Source organism: Salmo salar, chromosome ssa01 (assembly GCF_905237065.1).
Source record: "Salmo salar chromosome ssa01, Ssal_v3.1, whole genome shotgun sequence".
In the NCBI taxonomy this organism is placed as follows: domain Eukaryota; kingdom Metazoa; phylum Chordata; class Actinopteri; order Salmoniformes; family Salmonidae; genus Salmo; species Salmo salar.
Genome location: NC_059442.1, coordinates 6,283,023 through 6,307,211, shown reverse-complemented (window position 1 = coordinate 6,307,211; position 24,189 = coordinate 6,283,023). Strand labels below are relative to the sequence as shown.

The window sequence follows — 24,189 nt, the reverse complement described above, 5'->3', positions numbered from 1 at the left end:
TTTAATTTAATGGAACTGTTCCCATTCATATAATGGATCACCGGGGGCAAACTACCTGCCCTCCATGACACCTATAACACCCGATGTCACAGGAAGGCAAAAAAGATAATTAAGGACAACAACCACCCGAGCCACTGTCTGTTCACCCCGCTATCATCCAGAAGACGAGGTCAGTACAGGTGCATCAAAGCTGGGACCGAGAGACTGAAAAACAGCTTCTATCTCAAGGCCATCAGACTGTTAAACAGCCATCACTGACTCAGAGAGGCTGCTGCCTGCATTGAGACCCAATCACTGGCCACTTTAATAAATGGATCACGAGTCACTTTAAACAATGCCACTTTAAATAATGCCGATTTAATCATGTTTACATATCTTACATTACTCATATCATATGTATATACTGTATTTTAAACCATCTATTACACCTTGCCTATGCTGCTCAGCCATCGCTCATCCATATACTTATATGTGCATATTCTCATTCACCCCTTTAGATTTGTGTGTATTAGGTAGTTGTTGGGGAATTGGTAGATTACTTGTTAGATATTACTACACTGTCGGAACTAGAAGCACAAGTATTTCGCTACACTCGCGATAACATGTGCTAACCATGTGTATGTGACCAAAAAACATTTGATTTGATTAAAAAGAGTTTTAATAGTACTACAAAAGAATTCCCCAAAACCAAATTTCTCAAGGGAGAGATGTTCCACTGTATCGAAGGCTTCATAAAAATCTAAGAAGACAATAAAACTATCTTTGAAGATTTGATCAGAATAGTCACCAGTCGGATATGATTAGATATATGTCTGTTCCTCATGAAGCCAGATTGGGTCTCTTCTATAATTGAGTTCAAATACTGCCTTCATTCTTTTAGCAAATATAGAGGCTAATATTTTGTAGTCGTTATTGAGCAGGTAGATTGGCCGCCAATTATCGAGGAGAAGCAAGTCTTTCTTGCGCTCAGGTATTAATGTATTCAGACCTCGAGTCAAACATGGGAGGGAGAGCATTATTATCAATGCTTTCAGAAAAGACCTCTAACAGAAATGGGGCTAACTGTTGAGAAAACGTTGTGTAAAACTCAGCAGATACATCATCAGTCCCAGGAGACTTATTATTTTTAAGGTGTTCAATAGAATAAATGATGTGTTCATCTATAATAGGGTGATTAAACTGTTCCCCCTCAGCCTCCCCAATTGATTTCACATCCCCCCCAGAGAGTAAAAAAAAAAAAGATTTGAGGACACCTCAACACTTAGAACTATAAATGACAATTCATACAGTAATAACTGGGAGCTTTTTAATTATGAGTTTGGAAAATATTTATGAAAATATGTGAGTATTCTTGCCAAGACGAGGAGAGCTGAAGAAGAAAGTGTAATTAACACTCTAAAAATAATACAATTCAACAATTAAATAATTAATCTCTAATTTTATCTTCTTCTCTGTTACAGTTGCCTGCTTGCATCGCTAGGTGACAGTAGTTGCACATCATTTATCAGAGTGACAGTCATTACGTCTTGACAAAAACAATGCTTTCAATAGATTTTTTTTGTTTGTTTGATCGATTCAATGATGTTAGTTGTTGTTTTTATTGCAATCTAGTTAGCCTTTAGAGTTGAACGCATGGCTGACATAAAGTCCATTTCAGCTGAGTTAGTAGCAGCTCGTACTGTCAACAGGAGGAAATGACCTGACAACGTGATGTCGGAGTCCCAGACAACTTACGTTTGCCGTTGCTGAGTGAGCAGCCAGCAGAAGTTTACACTTTCTCTGAGGAACAAAATAGTGACTTTTTTTTGTTTGGGATGAAAAGGAATTGAACATATGACTTTCGTATGTCAAATGTATGTGGAGTAAGTCATTGGTAAGTGGAGCAGACGTTGGATTAGCTAACGGTTAGCTAGCTAGCTAATGTTAGTTTGGGGATGCTAAGCTAGTAACGTTAGCTCCTAAGCAAGGCTGCTAATTCCTGGTCATGGAGTGGAAGGCCGAAACATTTGTTAGTTTCTACATGGTAGTTAATTTCACTCGTCTGGTGTCTCATGTCTGAGTTAGTTCCTTTTTATTAGATAGAAAATGGAGGATGAAAACAAGAAGTTTAGCTTAACGTTTCGTTTTGAAAAACGGTTTTAATATCGCTCCGGTAGCTATAGTAACCAGCTAATTTGATGAACTCTTAACGCTTCAGAAGGTTAGCGATTTTGTTTAACTGTAACGTTATATATAAATTCAATGAAATAATCTATTGTTTATCTGCTGATTTCTTTTCGTAGCTAACGTTAGCCGCTTACAAGTTAGTTACTGTTAGCTAGCTTGCTATTCTCAACCTAACCGGCTGGCCAGCAAAATAAAGTTGATTCTTTGCTGTCTGTATTCTGAAATTATATCTGTGGTTTGTAGCTACCTTTTTAAAGTTTCAAGTTTCATTAGTAGTATGTACAGGATACACATAGTATAACTTACTATACACCGTCCAACGAAATGTTTACTTGCATGTACCTAATCAACAATGCAACAACTAAAATATAAGAATACGAGCATAAAGTAAATGTCAGAGTATAATAAACATTATAGCATTAGTATAATACCAGAAGGTACAAATTATAGTCCAATATTTACGTATTTTTGGGAAGGGGGGGGGATTGGTGGGCAAGTGTTTAAATTGTGCAGTATTTAGCTATGCTAAGTGTGTGTGTGCAGTTAAAGGCACCAAGCTATTAGCTAGATGTTTCCTCATTAACTTTTCTTTTCTTCTCTGTCTTATTCGCAGGAAATGGACCAGAGGCCAGATTTTGAAGCAGCACTTCTGCAGCTTTAGAGAAGCAAATTTATCACAACTTGAAGTACTCGTCTCGAATGATAGTGACTTGTATTTGCACAAAGCTAACTAGCTAGCTAAATGTAAAGTAACTCGGTGTTGACAAGCTATCCAGCCAATTAGCTAGCTGCTATGGATATCTTTCCAAGACCTAGTGGAGAAATTCAAAGAAAAAACCCTCAGCAGGATTTCGAGCTTATTCAACGAGTTGGGAGCGGCACATATGGAGACGTATACAAGGTATTTTTTAAGCTAAGATCTAACTGAATAAACAGTCTGTATTAGATTTGGGTGTTCTGAATTTAGATCTTTGTCTAACTAAAACAAACAAAACACACACACACACATATGTTGGGAGGCACTAGATCCCTGTGCTTGAGTCCTTCTATTCCCTATCTAATTCCTATTGAAATCTGGCCAGAGTTACTGACATGAAGTTGTCAAGGTAGGATTTCACTCCCCCAGGCCTGTAGTTCATTTCTCTCTCTCTCTCTCTCTCTCTCTCTCTCTCTCTCTCTCTCTCTCTCTCTCTCTCTCTCTCTCTCTCTCTCTCTCTCTCTCTCTCTCTCTCTCTGTGTATATATATATATATATGTGTGTATATATGTGTGTGTTAAAGCTTTTATATCCAAGATGTTAGTAAAGTTCTGCGATGACGGTGTGTATGTTGTATAGCCTACTAGCACCTTGATGCAAGCACTGAACCTTTTGCTATTGTCAGTTTGCCAGGAGTGTTACAGGGGCATTTTAGTTTTTGAATGGAAACTAAAGTGAATGCTCATCTACATGGCATGTGAAGTATTTTGTAATCTTTTTTTTAAACTATTTTTTTTGCAGCCTGAAGTCAGTAGGAAACGTATACCTAGGTACGTTATCAAGCTCTTAGTTATCCATTTTTCTTAATTCACTTTTTCCTGTTTGACGGGAGCTGTCTTGTGAAGTTTTGTCGAGGATTTATTTAGAGGTGGTGAGTCACCTACCACAAAGGCTTTCATTTACTCCTGATGAGTTTAGCATCTGCTCACCATGTTATCACTGTAGTGTTTTGGGTTCCAAATACAGTAGTTGAAGGACACAGCAGTCTACCGCAGGGATCTTCAACTACATTCACCCGCCAGCTGTTTTTGTTTTTCTTCATTTTTTTCTTCTTTTGAGCGGATAGTTGGAGGGTGACGGGGGGGTGGGGGGGGCAGAACATAATTACAAATAATTTGTAGACTGCAAATTGACCGCAAGAAGCCCAAACAGATATAACGTTTGACTAAAACAGTCATTTCAAACCTTGCATTTTTACAATTTCTCACGTCGTGTGTCTCTACTATGCGTGGGAATACAAGGAACAGATTTCTTAAATTAAAAAAAATCACTTGGAGCTGATTTCCTGTTTTTGTTGTCTTTTATGTGCAACAAGGAAAATTCCACACGTGATGTAGCAACGACATTGAATAGAACTTCTACGTCTAAACGATTTTTTTTTTTTTATATTAGATGGTAGCTACACAGATGGATTGAATCAATATCTTTACTCTGAAGGTCTTTCATATGTTTTGATGACGTTGTCAGAACATTGCTAAGCAGTTCCACATACTTGGATGTACAGTCAGAACCAGAATCCTTCTACGATAACAAGGATATACACAGTACACTGATTTATAACTGGGACGGAGGAATCGTTTGGGCAACCCAATGGCTTTCTGATGTTATTCAGTGCCAGAAAAACCTGAACATTGTCAGGTCATTTTTCATAGTAACCCTGTGTTCTATTTAGTTTCCCCAGTATGGACCACCAGACTATTTATTGTAGGATGCATCTGTAACCCTGTAGTAACCCATGGTTATTTCCCAAATGGCACCATATTCCCTTTATAGTGCACTATTTTTGACCAGAGCGCTATGGGCCCTGGTCTAAAGTAGTGCACTATATAGGGAATAGGGTGCCATTTGGGAAATACCCCATGTAATAAAGCGTTGTACTGCAACCCCCCCCCACCTCTGTTTTTGTTTGATGGAGCATGTGGTTAAAGTAGAAGTTAGGTGGATTGGTAGGGAAAGCTAGGAGCGATCCAGCGCCAGTTCACATTTTCCTGGCAAAGCTTTGAGGAGAGAGAGAGAGAGCGTGTCTATTTACTTAACAAAGGGACAATTTATTGGATTGGATTTGAGCCTTCCAATCTAGACATTTTCCTGTCTGTTCCCAAGTTCAAAATCACAATTGTGCAGACAGTTGCATTTCAGACACAGAGCCCCCACAGCCGAGGCAGGCCACTGGTGGAATGCAGTGCCTGGTATTTTCCCAGAGAGAGCCATGAACACGCAAGCCAAGTTCCAAATGGCACCCTATTCCCTATTTAGTGCACTATTTCTGACCAGGGCACATAGGGCTAAATAGGGAATAGGGTGCCATTTGATATGCAGACCAGGACTACGGCAGGCAGAGTGAAATACGATCAGGTCCTTGTCTAAACATGTGCCCAGAATGGGAGTGTTCTTTGCCGTACTGACAGCGGGAAATACTTCAAATTTGACAAGTCCTCCACTAAAACAATGACGTTGGTCTGCTGTAAGGCACAGATGTGTTGGAGATATTTGTCAAATTGAGAGGACCAGGAAGTAAACCCATGAGGGTTGAGTTTGATTGGTTGTTTTGTTACTTGGTTCATCTCTCTTTTGATGAAGAGTGTGTTTCATCCAGGGATGGAAATTTTAAGCTAGCCCGAAGCTAGTACTTATCAGACCAGGCTTGTAGAAAATGTTCCCAACTTGCCTGCCAGAAAGTAAAATTGGGTCTTTTTTAAGATATCTCATGGCACAGGTTTTTATAACTAATGTAGTGAAAATTGTGGTCTGCTAGCCAGGCTTGCCAGTGCCCAAAATCTTTCAGTTCTATCCCTGGACGTTCATCTGTCTGTTTATTGTCCCAAGTCTATAAATGGGGAATCAGTACTGAAGATTAAACCGACAATATTTTGCTCATTCAGATTTTATCCTGGACTGATTTTCTTGTAGTGTGCAAACTTAATTTGAGAAATGTAACACCGGTTTGAACAGGAAGGTAGTTAGGCTGTGTGTGGGGGTGGCGGGACTTGGCTGTGTGTGTGTGGGGGGGGGACTTGGCTGTGTGGGTGGCGGGACTTCGCTGTGGGGGTGGCGGGACTTGGCTGTGTGTGTGGGGGTGGCGGGACTTGGCTGTGGGGGTGGCGGGACTTGGCTGTGGGGGTGGCGGGACTTGGCTGTGGGGTGCGGTGTGTGGGGTGGCGGGACTTGGCTGTGGGGGTGTGGGGGTGGCGGGACTTGGCTGTGGGGGGTGTGGGGGTGGCGGGACTTGGCTGTGGGGGTGGCGGGACTTGGCTGTGGGGGTGGGGCGGGACTTGGCTGTGGGGGGTGGGGACGGAACTTGGCTTTGGGGGTGGCGGGACTTGGCTGTGGGGGTGTGGGGTGGCGGGACTTGGCTGTGGGGGTGGCCTGACTTGGCTGTGTGTGTGTGGTGGTGGCGGGACTTGGCAAGGTAAAATAAGGACTTTTGCTTTTCTTCCTGAAATCAATGAGGCTGTCACGTCTTTTTTAATTGTACCTTTATTTAACTATTCAGTTAAGAACAAATTCTTATTTACAATGACGGCCTAGGAACAGTGGGTCAACTGCCTTGTTCAGGGGCAGAACGACAGATTTTTACCTTGTCCGCTCGGGCATTCGATCTAGCAACCTTTCGGTTACTAGTCCAACGCTCTAACCACTGGGCTACCTGCCGTCTTAAGTTCAACATAAGTACAAAACCTTTTGCACATACAGTATCACAGCTTTGCCTAGTCTCTGTATGTCTTGTGTGCTGTTGTTCGTATATCTTAAAGGGATACTTTGAGATTCATACTTTTTATTTTTTACCCCGTTTTCGTGGTATCCAATTGGTAGTTACAGTCTTGTTTCATCGCTGCAACTCCCGTACGGACTCGGCGTCCTCCGAAACACAACCCTGCCAAGCCGCGCTGCTTCTTGACACACTGCCCACTTAACCCGGAAAGCCAGCTGTACCATTGTGTCGGAGGAAACCCCATACACCTGGCGACAGTGTCAGGGTGCACTGCGCCCTGCCCGCCAGTGGAGTCGCTAGTCCCTGCCGGCCAAACCCTCCCCTAACCCGGACGACGCTGGGCCAATTGTGCGCCGATCCATTGGTCTCCCAGTCGCGGCCTGGTCTCGAACCCAGAATGTCTAGTGGCACAGCTGGTACTGCGATGCAGTGCCTTAGACCACTGCGCCACTCGGAAGGCCCTGGCAATGAGACCCTTTATCGACTTCCCCCGAGTCCGATTGAAGTCGTGGATACCATTTTTATGCTCTGTCCAGTATGAAGGAAGTTAGAGGTAGTTTCGCAAGCCATTACTAACTAGCGTTACTTATAGTGCTATGACTGGAAGTCTATCTGCTAGCATGAACCGTCGAAACAGTTCGCATTATATTATGCTGAAAGTTAGTGACGTTTTCGTTCGTTTTTTTGGGCCCTTTGCGCGCACATTGATTCCTTGAGAGTCAAGTCGATGTTCGGTAGCCGACGTCTACGCCCCTTTGTCAGTGATTTGTCAGCTGTAGGGGTGGGAACTATGGACAGTGTTTTTCAATGAAGTGTTTGCTGTCATTCAACGAGACAGAGGAGCGTGTAGCAGCTAGGTCCTTCTGTCTGCAGTGCACTCATAGTTTTCACATTTCACTTGACAAGTACTGCACCAAACAACATTGCTAGCTGTGAAATTGTGTTAATGGCTATGATGTTGCTACGGTGGCTCAAGAGGGACAAACGACAGTAATATAGCTTGAAAAACTAGAAGGGGGGAAAAAGCAAAGGTCTTTAAGGAGTATACAGGCCCAGACGTCCCATTTGCATATCCAAGTTCTTCTAGGAGCAAAGTATTCAGACACCTTCCTTTTTACACATTTTGTTACGTTACAGCCTTATTCAAAAAAAATTTTTTTTGTTGAATTCCCTCATCTATCTACACACAATACCCCATAATGACAAAGCGAAAACAGAATTTTACATACATTTATAAAACAAATGAAACTTTGTTTACGTAAGTATTCAGACCCTTTTTGAGACCGAACTGAGCTCCGGTGCATCCTGTTTCCATTGATCATCCTTGAGATGTTTCTACAACTTGATTGGAGTCCACCTGTGGTAAATTCAATTGATTGGACATGATTTGGAAAGTCACACACCTGTCTAATATAAGGTCCCACAGTTGACAGTGCATGTCAGAGCAAATGCCAAGCCATGAGGTTGAATGTATTGTCCGTAGAGCTCCGAGACAGGATTGTGTCGAGGCACAGATCTGGGGAAGGGTACCAAAACATTTCTGCGCCGTTTGAAGGTCCCCAAGAACAGTAGCCTCCATCATTCTTAAATGGAAGAAGTTTGGAACCACCAAGACTCTTCCTAGATCTGGCCGCCCGGCCAAACTGAGCAATTAGGGGAGAAGGGCCTTGGTCAGGGAGGTGACCAAGAACCCAATGGCCACTCTGACAGAGCTCCAGGGTTACTCTGTGGAGATAGTTGTCCTTTTGGAAGGTTCTGTCATCTCTGCAGCACTCCACCAATCAGGCCTTTATGGAAGATTAGCCAGACGGAAGCCACTTCTCTGTAAAAGGCACAAGACCGCCCGCTTGGAGTTTGCCAAAAGGCACCTCAAGACTCAGACCATGAGAAACAAGATTCTCTGTTCTGATGAAACCAAGATTGAACTCTTTGACCTGAATGCAAGCGTCACATCTGGAGGAAACCTGGCACCATCCCTACAGTGAATCTTGGTGGCAGCATCATGCTTTGGGGATGTTTTTCAGCGGCAGGGAGACTAGTCAGGATTGAGGGAAAGATTAACAGAGCAAAGTACAGAGAGATCCTTGATGAAATCCTTCTCCAGAGCACTCAGGACCTCCGACTGGGTCGAAGGTTCACCTTCCAACAGGACAACAGCCCTAAGCACACAGCCAAGACAACGCAGGTGTGGCTTTGGGACAAGTCTGAATGTCCTTGAGTGGCCCAGCCAGAGCCCGGAAATGAACCTGATCAAACATCTCTGGAGAGACCTGAAAATAGAATGTGCAGCGACGCTCCCCATCCAACCTGCCAGAGCTTGAGAGAATCTGCAGAGAAGAAAGTGGAGACACTTCCCAAATACAGGTGTGCCAAGCTTGTAGCGTCTTACCCAAGAAGATTCGAGGCTAATTGCTGCCAAAGGTGCTTCAACAAAGTACTGAGTAAATGGGCTGAATACTTACGTAAAAGTGATCATTTGCAAAAATTTCTAAAAACCTGTTTTTGCTTCATCATAATGAGGTATTGTGGATTGACGAAAAATACGATTTAATCCATTTTAGAATAAGGCTGTAACGTAAAAAAATGTGGAAAAAGTCAAGGGCTCTGAATGCTTTCCGAATGCTCTGTACGAGGACGCCTTTAGGAGACATATCCTAGCCTAGCGTCTTGAGCTGGATTTGAGGCTGATGGCGACCTACTTCCTCCGGCCCAGATGGAAACAATGAATCATGACCAAATACTGGACTGTCTGGTGGTTTGTCTCTGGTTTGGTCAGTACCAGCATGAAGAACCACAGCCCCATTTGAACTGAACTAACTAGTAACTAATGGATAGGGATATATAGTAACATCATTTTAACAGTTTGAATATCAATTCTGCCCCCCCCCCCATATAGGCGTGTCTGAAAACGGGTTTCATGATATTGTGCGACTATTTTACACTTCCCACTCCCCAACAATGACTGGCGCCCCAGGCAACACTCTTATTCTCTCTTTCAGGCTCGAAACATCCAAACGGGAGAACTTGCTGCTGTCAAGGTTATTAAACTGGAGCCAGGTGAGTTGGATATAACTACAATTCCTCTCTACTTACTGTATGCTTGAAAATGACCCCATAATTAACTCTGAAGGATTTAAAGAAACTCAAAATATTTAACTTTATTTAAGGACATTTATTTGTGGTTTACAGGATAAAAGTTTGTTTTTATTTAGCCTTTATTTAACTGGGCAAGTCAGTTAAGAACAAATTCTTAATTACAATGACGGCCTACCCCAGCCAAACCGGGACGACGCTGCGCCGCCCTATGGGACTCCCAATCACGGCCGGTTGTGATACAGCCTAGAATCGAACCAGGGTCTGTAGTGACGCCTCGAGCACTGACATGCAGTGCCTTAGACCTCTGCGCCACTCGGGAGCCCAATATCCACCAAAAAACAACTATATCCTGTATAAATATGACAGTAAATAGTTTAGTTTACCTTCTTAGATACAACTTAACTGACTTGCCTAGTTAAATCAAATAAAAATGTGTTAAGAAGGAAAGAAATACCCCAAGTTAACTTTTTAAGGCGGCACTCTTGATAACTTAAATACATTCCAGGTACCTTATGATGCTGGTTGACTTAAAGCCAAGAGTGTGCGAAGCTGTCAAGGCAAAGGGGTGGCTATTTCAAGGATCTCAAATATAAAATATATTTTTATATATTTAACACTTTTTTTGGTTACTACACGATTCCATATGTTATTTCATAGTTTTGATGTCTTTACTATTATTCTACAATGTAGAAAATAGTAAAAATAAAGAAAAATCCTTGAATGACTAGGTGTTCTAAACCTTTTCACCGTGTGCGTGTGTGTGTGTGTGTGTGTGTGTACGTACATGCATACAGTTGAAGTTTACATACACCTTAGCCAAATGCATTTAAACTCCGTTTTTCCACAATTCCTGATATTTAATCCTAGTTAAAATTCCCTGTCTTAGGTCAGTTAAGATCACCACTTTATTTTAAGAATGTGAAATGTCAGAATAATAGTAGAGAGAATGATTTATTTCAGCTTTTATTTCTTTCATCACATTCCCAGTGGGTCAGAAGTTTACATACACTCAATTAGTATTTAGTAGCATTGCCTTTAAATTGTTTAACTTGGGTCAAACATTTCAGGTAGCCTTCCACAAGCTTCCCACAATAAGTTGGGTGAATTTTTGGCCCATTCCTCCTGACAGAGCCGGGTGTAACTGAGTCAGGTTTTAAGGCCTCCTTGCTCGCACACACTTTTTCAGTTCTGCCCACAAATGTTCTATAGGATTGAGGTCAGGGCTTTGTGATGGCCACTCCAATACCTTGACTTTGTTGTCCTTAAGCCATTTTGCCACAACTTTGGAAGTATGCTTGGGGTCAATGTCCATTTAAAAGACCCATTTGCGACCAAGCTTTAACTTCCTGACTGATGTCTTGATGTTGCTTTGGCGATGTCATTCACAAAATAGCCTCCAATACCCTACTCAATAAATTGGATGCAGTCTATCACAGTGCCATCCGTTTTGTCACCAAAGCCCCATATACTACCCACCACTGCGACCTGTACGCTCTCGCTTCATACTCGTCGCCAAACCCCCTGCTAGGTAAAGTCCCCCCTTATCTCAGCTCGCTGGTCACCATAGCAGCACCCACCTGTAGCACGCGCTCCAGCAGGTATATCTCACTGGTCACCCCCAAAGCCAATTCCTCCTTCGGCTGCCTCTCCTTACAGTTCTCTGCTGCCAATGACTGGAACAAACTACAAAAATCTCTGAAACTGGAAACACTTATCTCCCTCACTAGCTTTAAGCACCAGCTGTCAGAGCAGCTACCAGATCACTGCACCTGTACATAGCCCATCTATAATTTAGCCCAAACAACTACCTCTTCCCCTACTGTATATATTTATTTATTTTGCTCCTTTGCACCCCATTATGTTTTATTTCTACTTTGCACTTTCTTCCACTGCAAATCTACCATTCCAGTGTTTTACTTGCTATACTTTATTTACTTTGCCACCATGGCCTTTTTTGCCTTTACGTCCCTTATCTCACCTCATTTGCTCACATTGTATATAGACTTATTTTTCTACTGTATTATTGACTGCATGTTTGTTGTACTCCATGTGTAACTCTGTGTTGTTGAATGTGAAACTGCTTTGCTTTATCTTGGCCAGGTCGCAATTGTAAATGAGAACTTGTTCTCAACTTGCCTACCTGGTTAAATAAATGTGAAATAAATAAATATATCCACATAATTTCCATCCTCATGATTCCATCTATTTTGTGAAGTACACCAGTCCCTCCTGCAGCAAAGCACCCCCACAACATGATGCTGCCACCCCTGTGCTTCACGGTTGGGATGGTGTTCTTCGGCTTGCAAGCTTACACCTTTTTCCTCTAAACATAACGATGGCCATTATGGCCAAACAGTTCTATTTTTGTTTCATCAGACCAGAGGACATTTCTCCAAAAAGTATGATCTTTGTCCCCATGTGCAGTTGCAACCGTAGTCTGGCTTTTTATGTTGGTTTTGGAGCAGTGGCTTCTTCCTTGCTGAGCGGCCTTTCAGGTTTTGTCGATATAGGACTTGTTTTACTATGAATATAGATACTTTTGTACCTGTTTCCTCCAGCATCTTCACAACGTCCTTTGCTGTTGTTCTGGGATTGATTTGCACTTTTTGCACCAAAGTACGTTAATCTCTAGGAGACAGAACACGTCTCCTTCCTGAGAGGTATGACGGCTGCATGGTCCCGTGGTGTTTATACTTGCATACTATTGTTTGTACAGATGAACGTGGCACCTTCAGGCGTTTGGAAATTGCTCCCAACGATGAACCAGACTTGTGGAGGCCTACAATTATTTTTCTGATGTCTTGGCTGATTTCTTTTGATTTTCCCATGATGTCAAGCAAAGAGGCACTGAGTTTGAAGGTAGGCCTTGAAATACATCCACAGGTACACCTCCAATTGACTCAAATGATGTCAATTAGCCTATCAGAAGCTTCTAAAGCCATGACATCATTTTCTGGAATTTTCCAAGCTGTTTAAAGACACAGTCAACTTAGTGTATGTAAACTTCTGACCCACTGGAATTGTGATACAGTGAAATAATCTGTCTGTAAACAATTGTTGTAAAAATTACCTGTGTCATCCACAAAGTAGATGTCTTAACCGACTTGCCAAAACTATAGTTTGTTAACAAGAAATTTGTGGAGTGGTTGAAAAATAAGACTTAATGATTCCAACCTAAGTATATGTAAACTTCCGACTTCAACTGTACATACACATATAAATATATCCACATCTTTTTTTAAAAAAGTTCTTAATTACTGTCCAACCTCTCCCCCAATTGGAGTAAACTAGTGAACAGCAGCACTGAGGCCTGTATTTTCAGCTCATACATACTAAATACATTTCATGGACACAGTCTATTTTTCAATAGTTCTATTTTGCTCATTTTTCTCCTGTTCTTCCTCTACCCTCGACCTCTCCCATCTATTTCTGATGTCCATCCGGTTTGATTTCTATTTGCCATATGTTTCAAACTGTGCTCTTTTAAAAAAATAAAACCGTCTTTAACCTATTTACAAAACTTTACCGATACTGATATATCTCCCGATATTACTGTTTTACAGTGGGGAAATTAGTGTCATTTCTCAAATTGCCATCCAAAAGCACAATTGTCCAAGTGTTTTCTTGGTGACCATAGTGACACATCATGAGATTGTCAGTAACCAAGGGAATCGTATTCTCATGTTCAGATAAGGAGATTCTCTATTCTTTCATCCTTTTTTTATTGAATATCGGTGAAACTTCATCTGAAGCCGGCTTGAGGCTTTCAATCTCCAGCATTTCAATGTTTTAATTTTTTTTTTTAATGCGCTTTGAGATTCTTTTGAAAGCGCTATACAAGTTTTTTTTATTAAATTTTTTTTAAATGATGTATTATTTGTGTTCCTCCAATTTCACCTCTTCTACTACTACGCTGACTAGAGGTGTGAGAAAAACAACATGTCTCATACTCTTAAAGTTGTGTGGTTGGTGCGGAGGCAGAGCTAGTGTCTGCGTCCAAGACTCTGCATCCAAGATGCACCCTATTCCCTATATAGTGCACTACATTTGACCAGAGCCCCCATAGGTACTAGGGTGCCGTTTAAGACGCACAACTGTTTTAAAAAAAAATCTCATAGGGAAGTGCAAATTCTGACAGGAAGTGACCTGTCTTTGTGGCTTCCAGCAACATGAGAACATTGTGGGTCGCTTTACTTACATTTACATTACATTTTAGTCATTTAGCAGACGCTCTTATCCAGAGCGACTTACAGTAGTGAATACTACATTTCATTTCATTTTTTTCTTTTTTTTGTACTGGCCCCCCGTGGGAATCGAACCCACAACCCTGGCGTTGCAAACAGATGGCTCTGGTCAACAGGGTGGCGTTTGGAGGCCACCACGGTTTCAAAACAGTACAGTATATTCTGGTAATAATATAAGGAAAAGGGGTAAACATCACAGAACATGTTTGAAATGGAAAATAAGCAGAAGAAGGGTTGAAGCATGTTTTACTCACTACTTTTACTTGTTGGTCGCTCTCTGTTTCTGCGTCTCAAATGACTCCCTATTCCCTATAGATGTGGTACTGTTTTTTTGGGGTTACCAGTGCCCTATGGGTAGTTGTCCCTATATTAGAGAGTAGGGTGCCATATGGGAGGAAGACCTTGTTGTGCTCTTCGGCGCATCCAATAACTCACTGAAATGGGCCTCTTGCTGAAAGGTTTATGGTTCCCTGGCCTCTTATTTGCTTTAAATCTGTAATGGCAGGGTCAACAGGTCATCTCTGCACTGTTAAAACAAGACATTTACGCTACTGGGCAATACGAACGGGTGTTGTATTGACATTAGGCTCTTACGTAAGGCCTATGGACTCACCTCTCTAAATTTAAGCAATCTCAGAAGTGCTTTATGTGAATGGTACTACTACAGTAGCCTATTTCTAGCAGTTCTTATGTATGAGGTTACTGGTTTCTTTAGACTTCCTCAGTTACTGCCAGTAAAAACACTGAACTGTGAAAGCCCCTCTTGTCTTGAGGATGGACTAGTGTAGTACAGATTTAGTTTGTGTGTATGTGTCTGTCTGGTGTCAGTAGAGACGAGAGCAGTACAGTACCGCTAAGAGGATTTAAAGCTAGCGTTAAATTGAGCTTCGCCAGGTGATTCTCAGTAATGAGAGCTATTTATAAAGCTTGTTTGTTTCTCTAGCTCGCTAACGCTGATGGGCCATTCACACCACCACATGCAGCTTTACCCTGCTCTCACAGCTCTGAGAACGGTACTCTTACGTTTTAAATGGTTTTAACCAGGGCTCTGAATAGTGTGCCATTTGTGAGGCAGCCCGTTGCCACAGACATCCGGTTGGCTGTGTTTCTGTCACAGCCCACAGGAGGATGTCTTCCCTTCAGTAGACAGGGCTGCTAACTCAGACTCTCTTGAGTCATGCACACTAGTCCTCTTACATTCAAAATGTATTCCTCACTGGAACGTCAGGGCTGTATCCATAAAGCATATGAGGGGTTATGAATTTCGATTATATGGACAGGAGGGGAGCTTCTTCTTCTTCTCTGAAACACTTTAATACTGGCCCAGCTCTTGATCTTTCCCCATCTTCAAACCCACCCTGTCTGTGGACCTGTCCTCTTACAGCCTTAGTGCTAGTCTGTTTGTGCTATCATGCCAACTCCCTTGTCACTTGTTTGACAATGAGCAGCAAACAGATCTTGACCAGGCTAGACCTGTCCTCTCCCCTGACCGAATCGAACAATGAAGGCAAAGCATCACTTCTGCAGCAGTAAATAGTGATTGCCTGTCACGGTAAGAGTGACACTGTGTACAAGCCTTATCAATTCTATGCAAAGGAGATGTCAGGCTGACTGGTTTTCTGATCCAAGCCCCTACTTTTTTTTAAAGGATCTGGAACCAAAATATTTGTATCTGTATTCCCAGTCATGTGAAGTATATATTATTTTATTAGTATATTATTTTAGCAGTTTATTTTTGTATCCCCTTTTTCTCCCCAATTTCGTGATATCCCTTTTACGGTCTTGTCTTATCGCCGCAACTCTCCAACGGGCTCTGGAGAGGCGACGGTTGAGTCACGCGTCCCCTAAAACATGACCCGCCAAACCGCGCTTCTTTAACACCTGCCCGCTAAACCCGGAAGCCAGTTGAGATGCAACCTCTGTCTCACGCGCCGTCTCACTGCTGCTGAATTGAGAGCAGATGGTGTCGCTGCAGCGTAGTTTTAGACTCCTACTTCCTTTTACCGAAAGGGGGTGGGAAAATATATATAATTATATATTATAATATAGAAATAAATAAAGGGATGCATAAATCCACACAGCTCAACCGATACCCAGTCTAGATGTTAGAGTGGTACTTTATTCATTACAGCAGCTAGTAGCTAGCTAAACACTCTGTGATTCGCTTGAATTCCTAGAAATACAGACGGTCTGCACTAGATATTACATGAACCCTGTACGTAGTAGTCTATAGGACATGGTTTAGTTTATATGCAGCGTGCTGTGCTATGATAAACCTGTACAAGTAGTCATTCGTCCAGTCATATTGAAATGGAGGAGTAAAGTGCTCTGTGGTTTGGAGCTTGGCAAAGCAAGGGGAAAGATTTAGTGATCTGTAAAATATTGTGGGTGTCCTGTTCAACGTTTAACTTTTCCTCCACTGAATATGAAGTCTAGAAGGATAATATTATGGTCTGATAGTCACTGTTGCAATATGAAGTCTAGAAGGATAATATTATGGTCTGATTAGTCACTGTTGCAATATGAAGTCTAGAAGGATAATATTATGGTCTGATTAGTCACTGTTGCAATATGAAGTCTAGAAGGATAATATTATGGTCTGATTAGTCACTGTTGCAATATGAAGTCTAGAAGGATAATATTATGGTCTGATTAGTCACTGTTGCAATATGAAGTCTAGAAGGATAATATTATGGTCTGATTAGTCACTGTTGCAATATGAAGTCTAGAAGGATAATATTATGGTCTGATTAGTCACTGTTGCAATATGAAGTCTAGAAGGATAATATTATGGTCTGATTAGTCACTGTTGCAATATGAAGTCTAGAAGGATAATATTATGGTCTGATTAGTCACTGTTGCAATATGAAGTCTAGAAGGATAATATTATGGTCTGATTAGTCACTGTTGCAATATGAAGTCTAGAAGGATAATATTATGGTCTGATTAGTCACTGTTGCTGTAGTTCTGTCAAGTCCTATCATTACTCAAAGGGGAATGTTATTGTGTCTCTCTCTCTCTCTCTGTGTCTGTGTCTGTGTGTGTTTTTCTACATCTGATTTGGCTGTGTTTGTCTCTCTGCTTCCAGGGGATGACTTCTCCATCATCCAGCAGGAGATCTTCATGGTGAAGGAATGCATGCACCACAACATAGTGGCCTACTTCGGGAGCTACCTCTGGTAAGAGTCAAGACCACACTCCAGTACCAGGGGCCCAGAGCTACCTCTGGTAAGACCACACTCCAGTACCAGGGGCCCAGGGCTACCTCTGGTAAGACCACACTCCAGTACCAGGGGCCCAGAGCTACCTCTGGTAAGACCACACTCCAGTACCAGTGTGACGACAGCAGGTGAAGGTCTGTAGCTGAGTGATGTCAGCAGGTGAAAGTCTGTAGCTGAGTGACGTTAGCAGGTGAAGGTCTGTAGCTGAGTGACGTCAGCAGGTGAAGGTCTGTAGCTGAGTGACGTCAGCAGGTGAAGGTCTGTAGCTGAGTGATGTCAGCAGGTGAAGGTCTGTAGCTGAGTGACGTCAGCAGGTGAAGGTCTGTAGCTGAGTGATGTTAGCAGGTGAAGGTCTGTAGCTGAGTGACGTCAGCAGGTGAAGGTCTGTAGCTGAGTGATGTCAGCAGGTGAAGGTCTGTAGCTGAGTGATGTCAGCAGGTGAAGGTCTGTAGCTGAGTGACGTCAGCAGGTGAAGGTCTGTAGCTGAGTGACGTCAGCAGGTGAAGGTCTGTAGCTGAGTGATGTCAGCAGGTGAAGGTCTGTAGCTGAGTGATGTCAGCAGGTGAAGGTCTGTAGCTGAGTGATGTCAGCAGGTGAAGGTCTGTAGCTGAGTGATGTCAGCAGGTGAAGGTCTGTAGCTGAGTGACGTCAGCAGGTGAAGGTCTGTAGCTGAGTGACGTTAGCAGGTGAAGGTCTGTAGCTGAGTGACGTCAGCAGGTGAAGGTCTGTAGCTGAGTGACGTCAGCAGGTGAAGGTCTGTAGCTGAGTGATGTCAGCAGGTGAAGGTCTGTAGCTGAGTGACGTCAGCAGGTGAAGGTCTGTAGCTGAGTGATGTCAGCAGGTGAAGGTCTGTAGCTGAGTGACGTCAGCAGGTGAAGGTCTGTAGCTGAGTGACGTCAGCAGGTGAAGGTCTGTAGCTGAGTGACGTCAGCAGGTGAAGGTCTGTAGCTGAGTGACGTCAGCAGGTGAAGGTCTGTAGCTGAGTGACGTTAGCAGGTGAAGGTCTGTAGCTGAGTGACGTCAGCAGGTGAAGGTCTGTAGGTGAGTGACGTCAGCAGGTGAAGGTCTGTAGCTGAGTGACGTCAGCAGGTGAAGGTCTGTAGCTGAGTGATGTCAGCAGGTGAAGGTCTGTAGCTGAGTGACGTCAGCAGGTGAAGGTCTGTAGCTGAGTGACGTCAGCAGGTGAAGGTCTGTAGCTGAGTGACGTCAGCAGGTGAAGGTCTGTAGCTGAGTGACGTCAGCAGGTGAAGGTCTGTAGCTGAGTGATGTCAGCAGGTGAAGGTCTGTAGCTGAGTGACGTTAGCAGGTGAAGGTCTGTAGGTGAGTGACGTCAGCAGGTGAAGGTCTGTAGGTGAGTGACGTCAGCAGGTGAAGGTCTGTAGCTGAGTGACGTCAGCAGGTGAAGGTCTGTAGCTGAGTGACGTCAGCAGGTGAAGGTCTGTAGCTGAGTGACGTCAGCAGGTGAAGGTCTGTAGCTGAGTGACGTCAGCAGGTGAAGGTCTGTAGCTGAGTGACGTCAGCAGGTGAAGGTCTGTAGCTGAGTGACGTCAGGACTATCCTCTGAATGGCCTTAGCACAGCCCTGCCAAGTGGTGCCAGCCCTGATGATAGACTTGTATAGGCCCAGCCCTGCTCATAGATGTACAGTGCATTCCGAAAGTATTCAGACCCCTTCCCTTTTTCCACATTTTGTTATGTTACAGCCTTATTCTGAAATGTATTAAATCAAATATACAAACAATAACCCATAATGACAAATGGAAACACAGGTTTTTAGAAATTTGGGCACATTTTATAAAAAATAAATACCAAATTTACTTAAGTATTCAGACCCTTTGCTATGAGAATTGATCTCAGGTGCATCCTGTTTCCATTGATCATCCTTGAGATGTTTCTACAACTTGATTGGAGTCCGCCTGTGGTAGATTCAATTGATTGGATATGATTTGGAAAGTCACACGCCTGTCTATATAAGGTCCCACAGTTGACAGTAAATGTCAGAGCAAAAACCAAGCCATGAGGTCGAAGACGGAAGAACAACCATCTTTGCAGAAGTCCACCAATCAGGCCTTTTATGGTAGTGGCCAGACGGAAGCCACTCATTAGTAAAAGGTAAATGACAGCCTGCTTGGAGTTTGTCAAAAGGCACTTAAAGGACTCTCAGACCATGAGAAATAAGATTCTCTGGTCTGATGAAACCAAGATTGAACTCTTTGGCCTGAATGCCAAGCGTCACGTCTGGAGGAAACCTGGCACCATACCTACGGTGAAGCATGGTGGTGGCAGCATCATGCTGTTGGGATGTTTTTCAACGGCAGGGACTGGGAGGCTTGTCAGGATCAAGGCAAAGATGAACGGAGCAAAGTACAGAGAGATCCTTGATGAAAACTAACTCCAGAAAGCACAGGACCACAGACTGGGGCGAAGGTTTACCTTCTAACAGGACAACAACCCTAAGCACACAGCCAAAACATTGTAGAAGTGGCTTTGGGACAAGTCTCTGAATGTCCTTGAGTGGCCCAGCCAGAGCCCGGACTTGAACCCAATCGAACATCTCTGGAGAGACCTGAAAATAGCTGTGTAGCCACGCTCCCCATCCAACCTGACAGAACTTAACAGGATCTGCAGAGAAGAATGGGAGAAACTCCACAAATACAGATGTGCCAAGCTTGTAGCCTCATACCCAAGAGGACTCGAGGCTGTAATCGCTGCCAATTGTGCTTCAACAAAGTACGGCGTAAAGGGTCTGAATACTTACAGTACCAGTCAAAAGTTTGGACACCTACTCATTCAAGGTTTTTTTTTTTCTGTTTTTTTTACACTGTAGAATAATAGTGAAGACATCAACTATGAAATAACACATATGGAATCATGTAGTAACCAAAAAAGGTGTTAAACAAATCAAAATATATTTTAGATTTTTCAAAGTAGCCACTCTTTGCCTTGACAGCTTTGCATTCTCTCAACCAGCTTCATGAGGTAGTCACCTAAAATGCTTTTCCAACGGTCTTGAAGGAGTTCCCACATATACTGAGCACTTGTTGGCTGCTTTTCCTTCACTCTGGGTCCAACTCATCCTAAACCATCTCAATTGGGTTGAGGTCGGGTGATTGTGGATGCCAGGTCATCTGATGCAGCACTCCATCACTCTCCTTCTTGGTCAAATAGCCCTTACATAACCTGGAGGTGTTTTGGGTCATTGTCCTGTTGAAAAACAAATGATAGTCTCGCTATGCCCAAACCAGATGGGTTGGCGTATCACTGCAGAATGCTGTGGTAGCCATGCTGGTTAAGTGTGCCTTGAATTCTAAATAAATCAGACAGTGTCACCAGCAAAGCACCATCACACCACCTCCTCCATGCTTCACGGTGGGAACCACACATGCCGAGATCATCCGTTCACCTACTCTGCGTCTCACAAAGAGATGGTGGTTGGATCCAAAAATCTCAAATTTGGACTACAGACCAAAGGACAGATTTCCACTCGGTCTAATGTCCATTGCTCTTGTTTCTTGGTCCAAGCAAGTTTCTTCTTCTAATTGGAGTCCTTTAGTAGTGGTTTCTTTGCAGTAATTTGACCACGAAGGCCTGATTCACGCAGTCTCCTCTGAACAGTTGATGTTGAGATGTGTCTGTTACTTGAACTCTGAAGCATTTATTTGGGCTGCAATCTGAGTCTGGTAACTCTAATGAACTGATCCTCTGCAGCAGAGTAACTCTGGGTCTTCCTTTCCTGTGGCGGTCGTCATGAGATCCAGTTTCATCATAGTGCTTGATGGTTTTTGCGACTGCACTTGAAAATGTTCAAAGTTCTTTAAATGTTCCGTATTGACTGACCTTCATGTCTTAAAGTAATGATGGACTGTCGTTTCTCTTTGCTTATTTGAGCTGTTCTTGCCATAATATGGACTTGGTCTTTTACCAAATAGGGCTATCTATCTGTATACCAACCCTACCTTGTCACAACACAGCTGATTGGCTCAAACGCATTAAGAAGGAAATTCCACTAATTAACTTTTAAGAGGGCTCACCTGTTAATTGAAATGCATTCCAGGTGACTACCTCATGCAGCTGGTTGAGAGAATGCCAAGAGTGTGCAAAGCTGTCATCAAGGCAAAGGGTGGCTACTGGCTACTTTGAAGAATCTGAAATATAAAATATATTTTGATTTAACACTTTTTTGGTTACTACATGATTCCATATGTGTTATTTCATAGTTTTGATGTCTTCACTATTATTCTACAGTGTTGAAAATAGTAAAAATAAAAAATAAACCTTGAATGTGTAGGTGTTCTAAACTTTCGACTGGTACTGTACATAAATAACAAACCTATTTCCACTATCCAGATATCTGACAAAAATTCATTATTCTCTTTTAATAGTGAAATGATTACAATCCCCCATCCCTACTTTGGGTTTATGAGGGGAAAAAAAGCTGATTAAAACAATCTGTTGGAAAGTGCTCAGCAGGAAGAGCATACTGGCACTGTATACAGACCCAGCCCTGTACTGCCAGGAACTGGAACCTCCAGCAGCTTTAACAGGACTTAAGAGCTTCTGATCTGGTTTATATGTCCATTTAGTCAGGAGAGACACAGGCTTTATCACAGCAGGCAACCAGCCGGGCATAATAATGTCGCCTACAGACCAGTCAGCTCAGAGATTATTAAGACCAGGTCTTTCATAGCAACGTGGTCCTACCAGTCCGCTGTATATCAGAGGCCTATACTGTGTCTGTGTTCTACACACTAGTATTCTAAAGTCATTCTAACTGTGTCCTCTCCCTCCCTGTATCAGCCGGGAGAAGCTGTGGATCTGTATGGAGTACTGTGGTGGAGGATCTCTACAGGACATTTATCACGGTGTGTTGTTATTCTGCTCATATCGCTCTCTTTTCTTTTTACATTTTAATCATTTAGCAGATGCTCTTATTCAGAGCCACTTACAGAGTGACTAGTGAGGGTTAAGTGCCTTGCTCAAGGGCACATCTGCAGATTTTTCACCCAGTCGGCTCGGGGATTTGAACCAGCAAGTCTTCGGTTGCTGGCCCAACGCTCTTAACCGCTCTCTCTCGCTGTCTCTCGCTGTCTCTCGCTGTCTCTCTCGCTGTCTCTCTCGCTGTCTCTCTCGCTGTCTCTCTCGCTGTCTCTCTCGCTGTCTCTCGCTGTCTCTCGCTGTCTCTCTCGCTGTCTCTCGCTGTCTCTCGCTGTCTCTCGCTCTCTCTCGCTGTCTCTCGCTGTCTCTCTCTCTCTCGCTGTCTCTGTCTCTCTCGCTGTCTCTCGCTGTCTCTCTCTCTCTCGCTGTCTCTGTCTCTCTCGCTGTCTCTGTCTCTCTCGCTGTCTCTGTCTCTCTCGCTGTCTCTCTCTCGCTCTCTCTCGCTGTCTCTCTCTCGCTGTCTCTCTCTCGCTGTCTCTCTCTCGCTCTCTCTCTCTCGCTGTCTCGCTGTCTCTCTCTCTCTCGCTGTCTCTCTCGCTGTCTCTCTCGCTGTCTCTCTCTCGCTGTCTCTCTCTCTCGCTCTCGCTGTCTCTCGCTGTCTCTCGCTCTCGCTGTCTCTCGCTCTCGCTGTCTCTCGCTGTCTCTCTCTGTTGCTGTCTCTCTCTCTCTCTCTGTCGCTGTCTCTCTCTCTCGCTGTCTCTCTCTCTCGCTGTCTCGCGCGCTGTCTCTCTCTCTCTCTCGCTGTCTCTCTCTCTCTCTCTCTCGCTGTCTCTCTCTCTCTCTCTCTCTCGCTGTCTCTCTCTCTCTCGCTGTCTCTCTCGCTGTCTCTCTCGCTCTCTCTCTCTGTCGCTGTCTCTCTCTCTCGCTGTCTCGCGCGCTGTCTCTCTCGCTGTCTCTCGCGCGCTGTCTCGGGTTCTGTGCAGGCCATTCCAGTTCTTCCACACCGATCTCGACAAACCATTTCTGTATTCACCTTGCTTTATGTATGGTGGTATTGTCATGCTGAAACAGGAAAGGGACTTCCGCAAACTGTTGCCACAAAGTAGAAAGCACAGAATCATCTAGAATGTCATTTTATGCTGTAGCGTTAAGATTTCCCTTCACTGGAACTAAGGGGCCCGAACCATAAAAAACAGCCCCAGACAATTATTCCTCCTCCACCAAACTTTACAGTTGGCACTCTGCTATGGGGCAGGTAGCGTTCTCCTGGCATTCTCCAAACCCAGATTCGTCTGTCAGACTGCCAGGTGGTGAAGCGTGATGCATCACTCCAGAGAACGCTTTTCCACTCCTTCAGAGTCCAATGGCGGCGAGTTTAACACCACTCCAGCCGATGCTTGGCATTGCGCATGGTGATCTTATGCTTGTGTGCGGCTGCTCGGCCATGGAAACCCAATTCATGAAGCTCCCACCGAACAGTTCTTGTGCTGACGTTGCTTCCAGAGGCAGTTTGGAACTCGGTAGTGAGTGTTGCAACCGAGGACAGACGATTATTTTACACCCTACGTGTTTCAGCACTCGGCGATCCCGTTCTGTTAGCTTGTGTGGCTTTCCACTTCACGGCTGCGCTGTGGTTGCTCCTAGATGTTTCCACTTCACAATAACACCACTTAATGTTGAATGGTGCAGCTCTAACCACTTCACAATAACACCACTTAATGTTGAATGGTGCAGCTCTAACCACTTCACAATAACACCACTTAATGTTGAATGGTGCAGCTCTAACCACTTCACAATAACAGCACTTAATGTTGAATGGTGCAGCTCTAACCACTTCACAATAACACCACTTAATGTTGAATGGTGCAGCTCTAACCACTTCACAATAACAGCACTTAATGTTGAATGGTGCAGCTCTAACCACTTCACAATAACACCACTTAATGTTGAATGGTGCAGCTCTAACCACTTCACAATAACACCACTTAATGTTGAATGGTGCAGCTCTAACCACTTCACAATAACACCACTTAATGTTGAATGGTGCAGCTCTAACCACTTCACAATAACACCACTTAATGTTGAATGGTGCAGCTCTAACCACTTCACAATAACACCA

At 43.5% G+C, this 24,189-nt stretch overlaps 1 protein-coding gene across 5 annotated transcripts in view; it reads left to right on the top strand.

The window, feature by feature from the left end:
- Nucleotides 1–1,491: 1,491 nt before the first annotated feature.
- map4k5 (mitogen-activated protein kinase kinase kinase kinase 5) overlaps nucleotides 1,492–24,189 on the top strand; it is a 148,013-nt gene continuing 125,315 nt past the window's right edge. For 2 of the 5 annotated variants that reach the window (XM_045709476.1, XM_045709445.1), the window contains exons 1-5: nucleotides 1,492–1,873; nucleotides 2,780–3,067; nucleotides 9,635–9,692; nucleotides 17,064–17,154; nucleotides 21,993–22,057. In XM_045709476.1, coding sequence (XP_045565432.1) covers nucleotides 2,960–3,067; nucleotides 9,635–9,692; nucleotides 17,064–17,154; nucleotides 21,993–22,057 — 322 coding nt within the window. In that variant the 5' untranslated portion in view covers nucleotides 1,492–1,873; nucleotides 2,780–2,959. Of the gene's footprint in view, nucleotides 1,874–2,779; nucleotides 3,068–9,634; nucleotides 9,693–17,063; nucleotides 17,155–21,992; nucleotides 22,058–24,189 lie in introns of those variants that run through there. The other 3 variants (XM_045709553.1, XM_045709517.1, XM_045709575.1) reach the window with 2 other exon arrangements.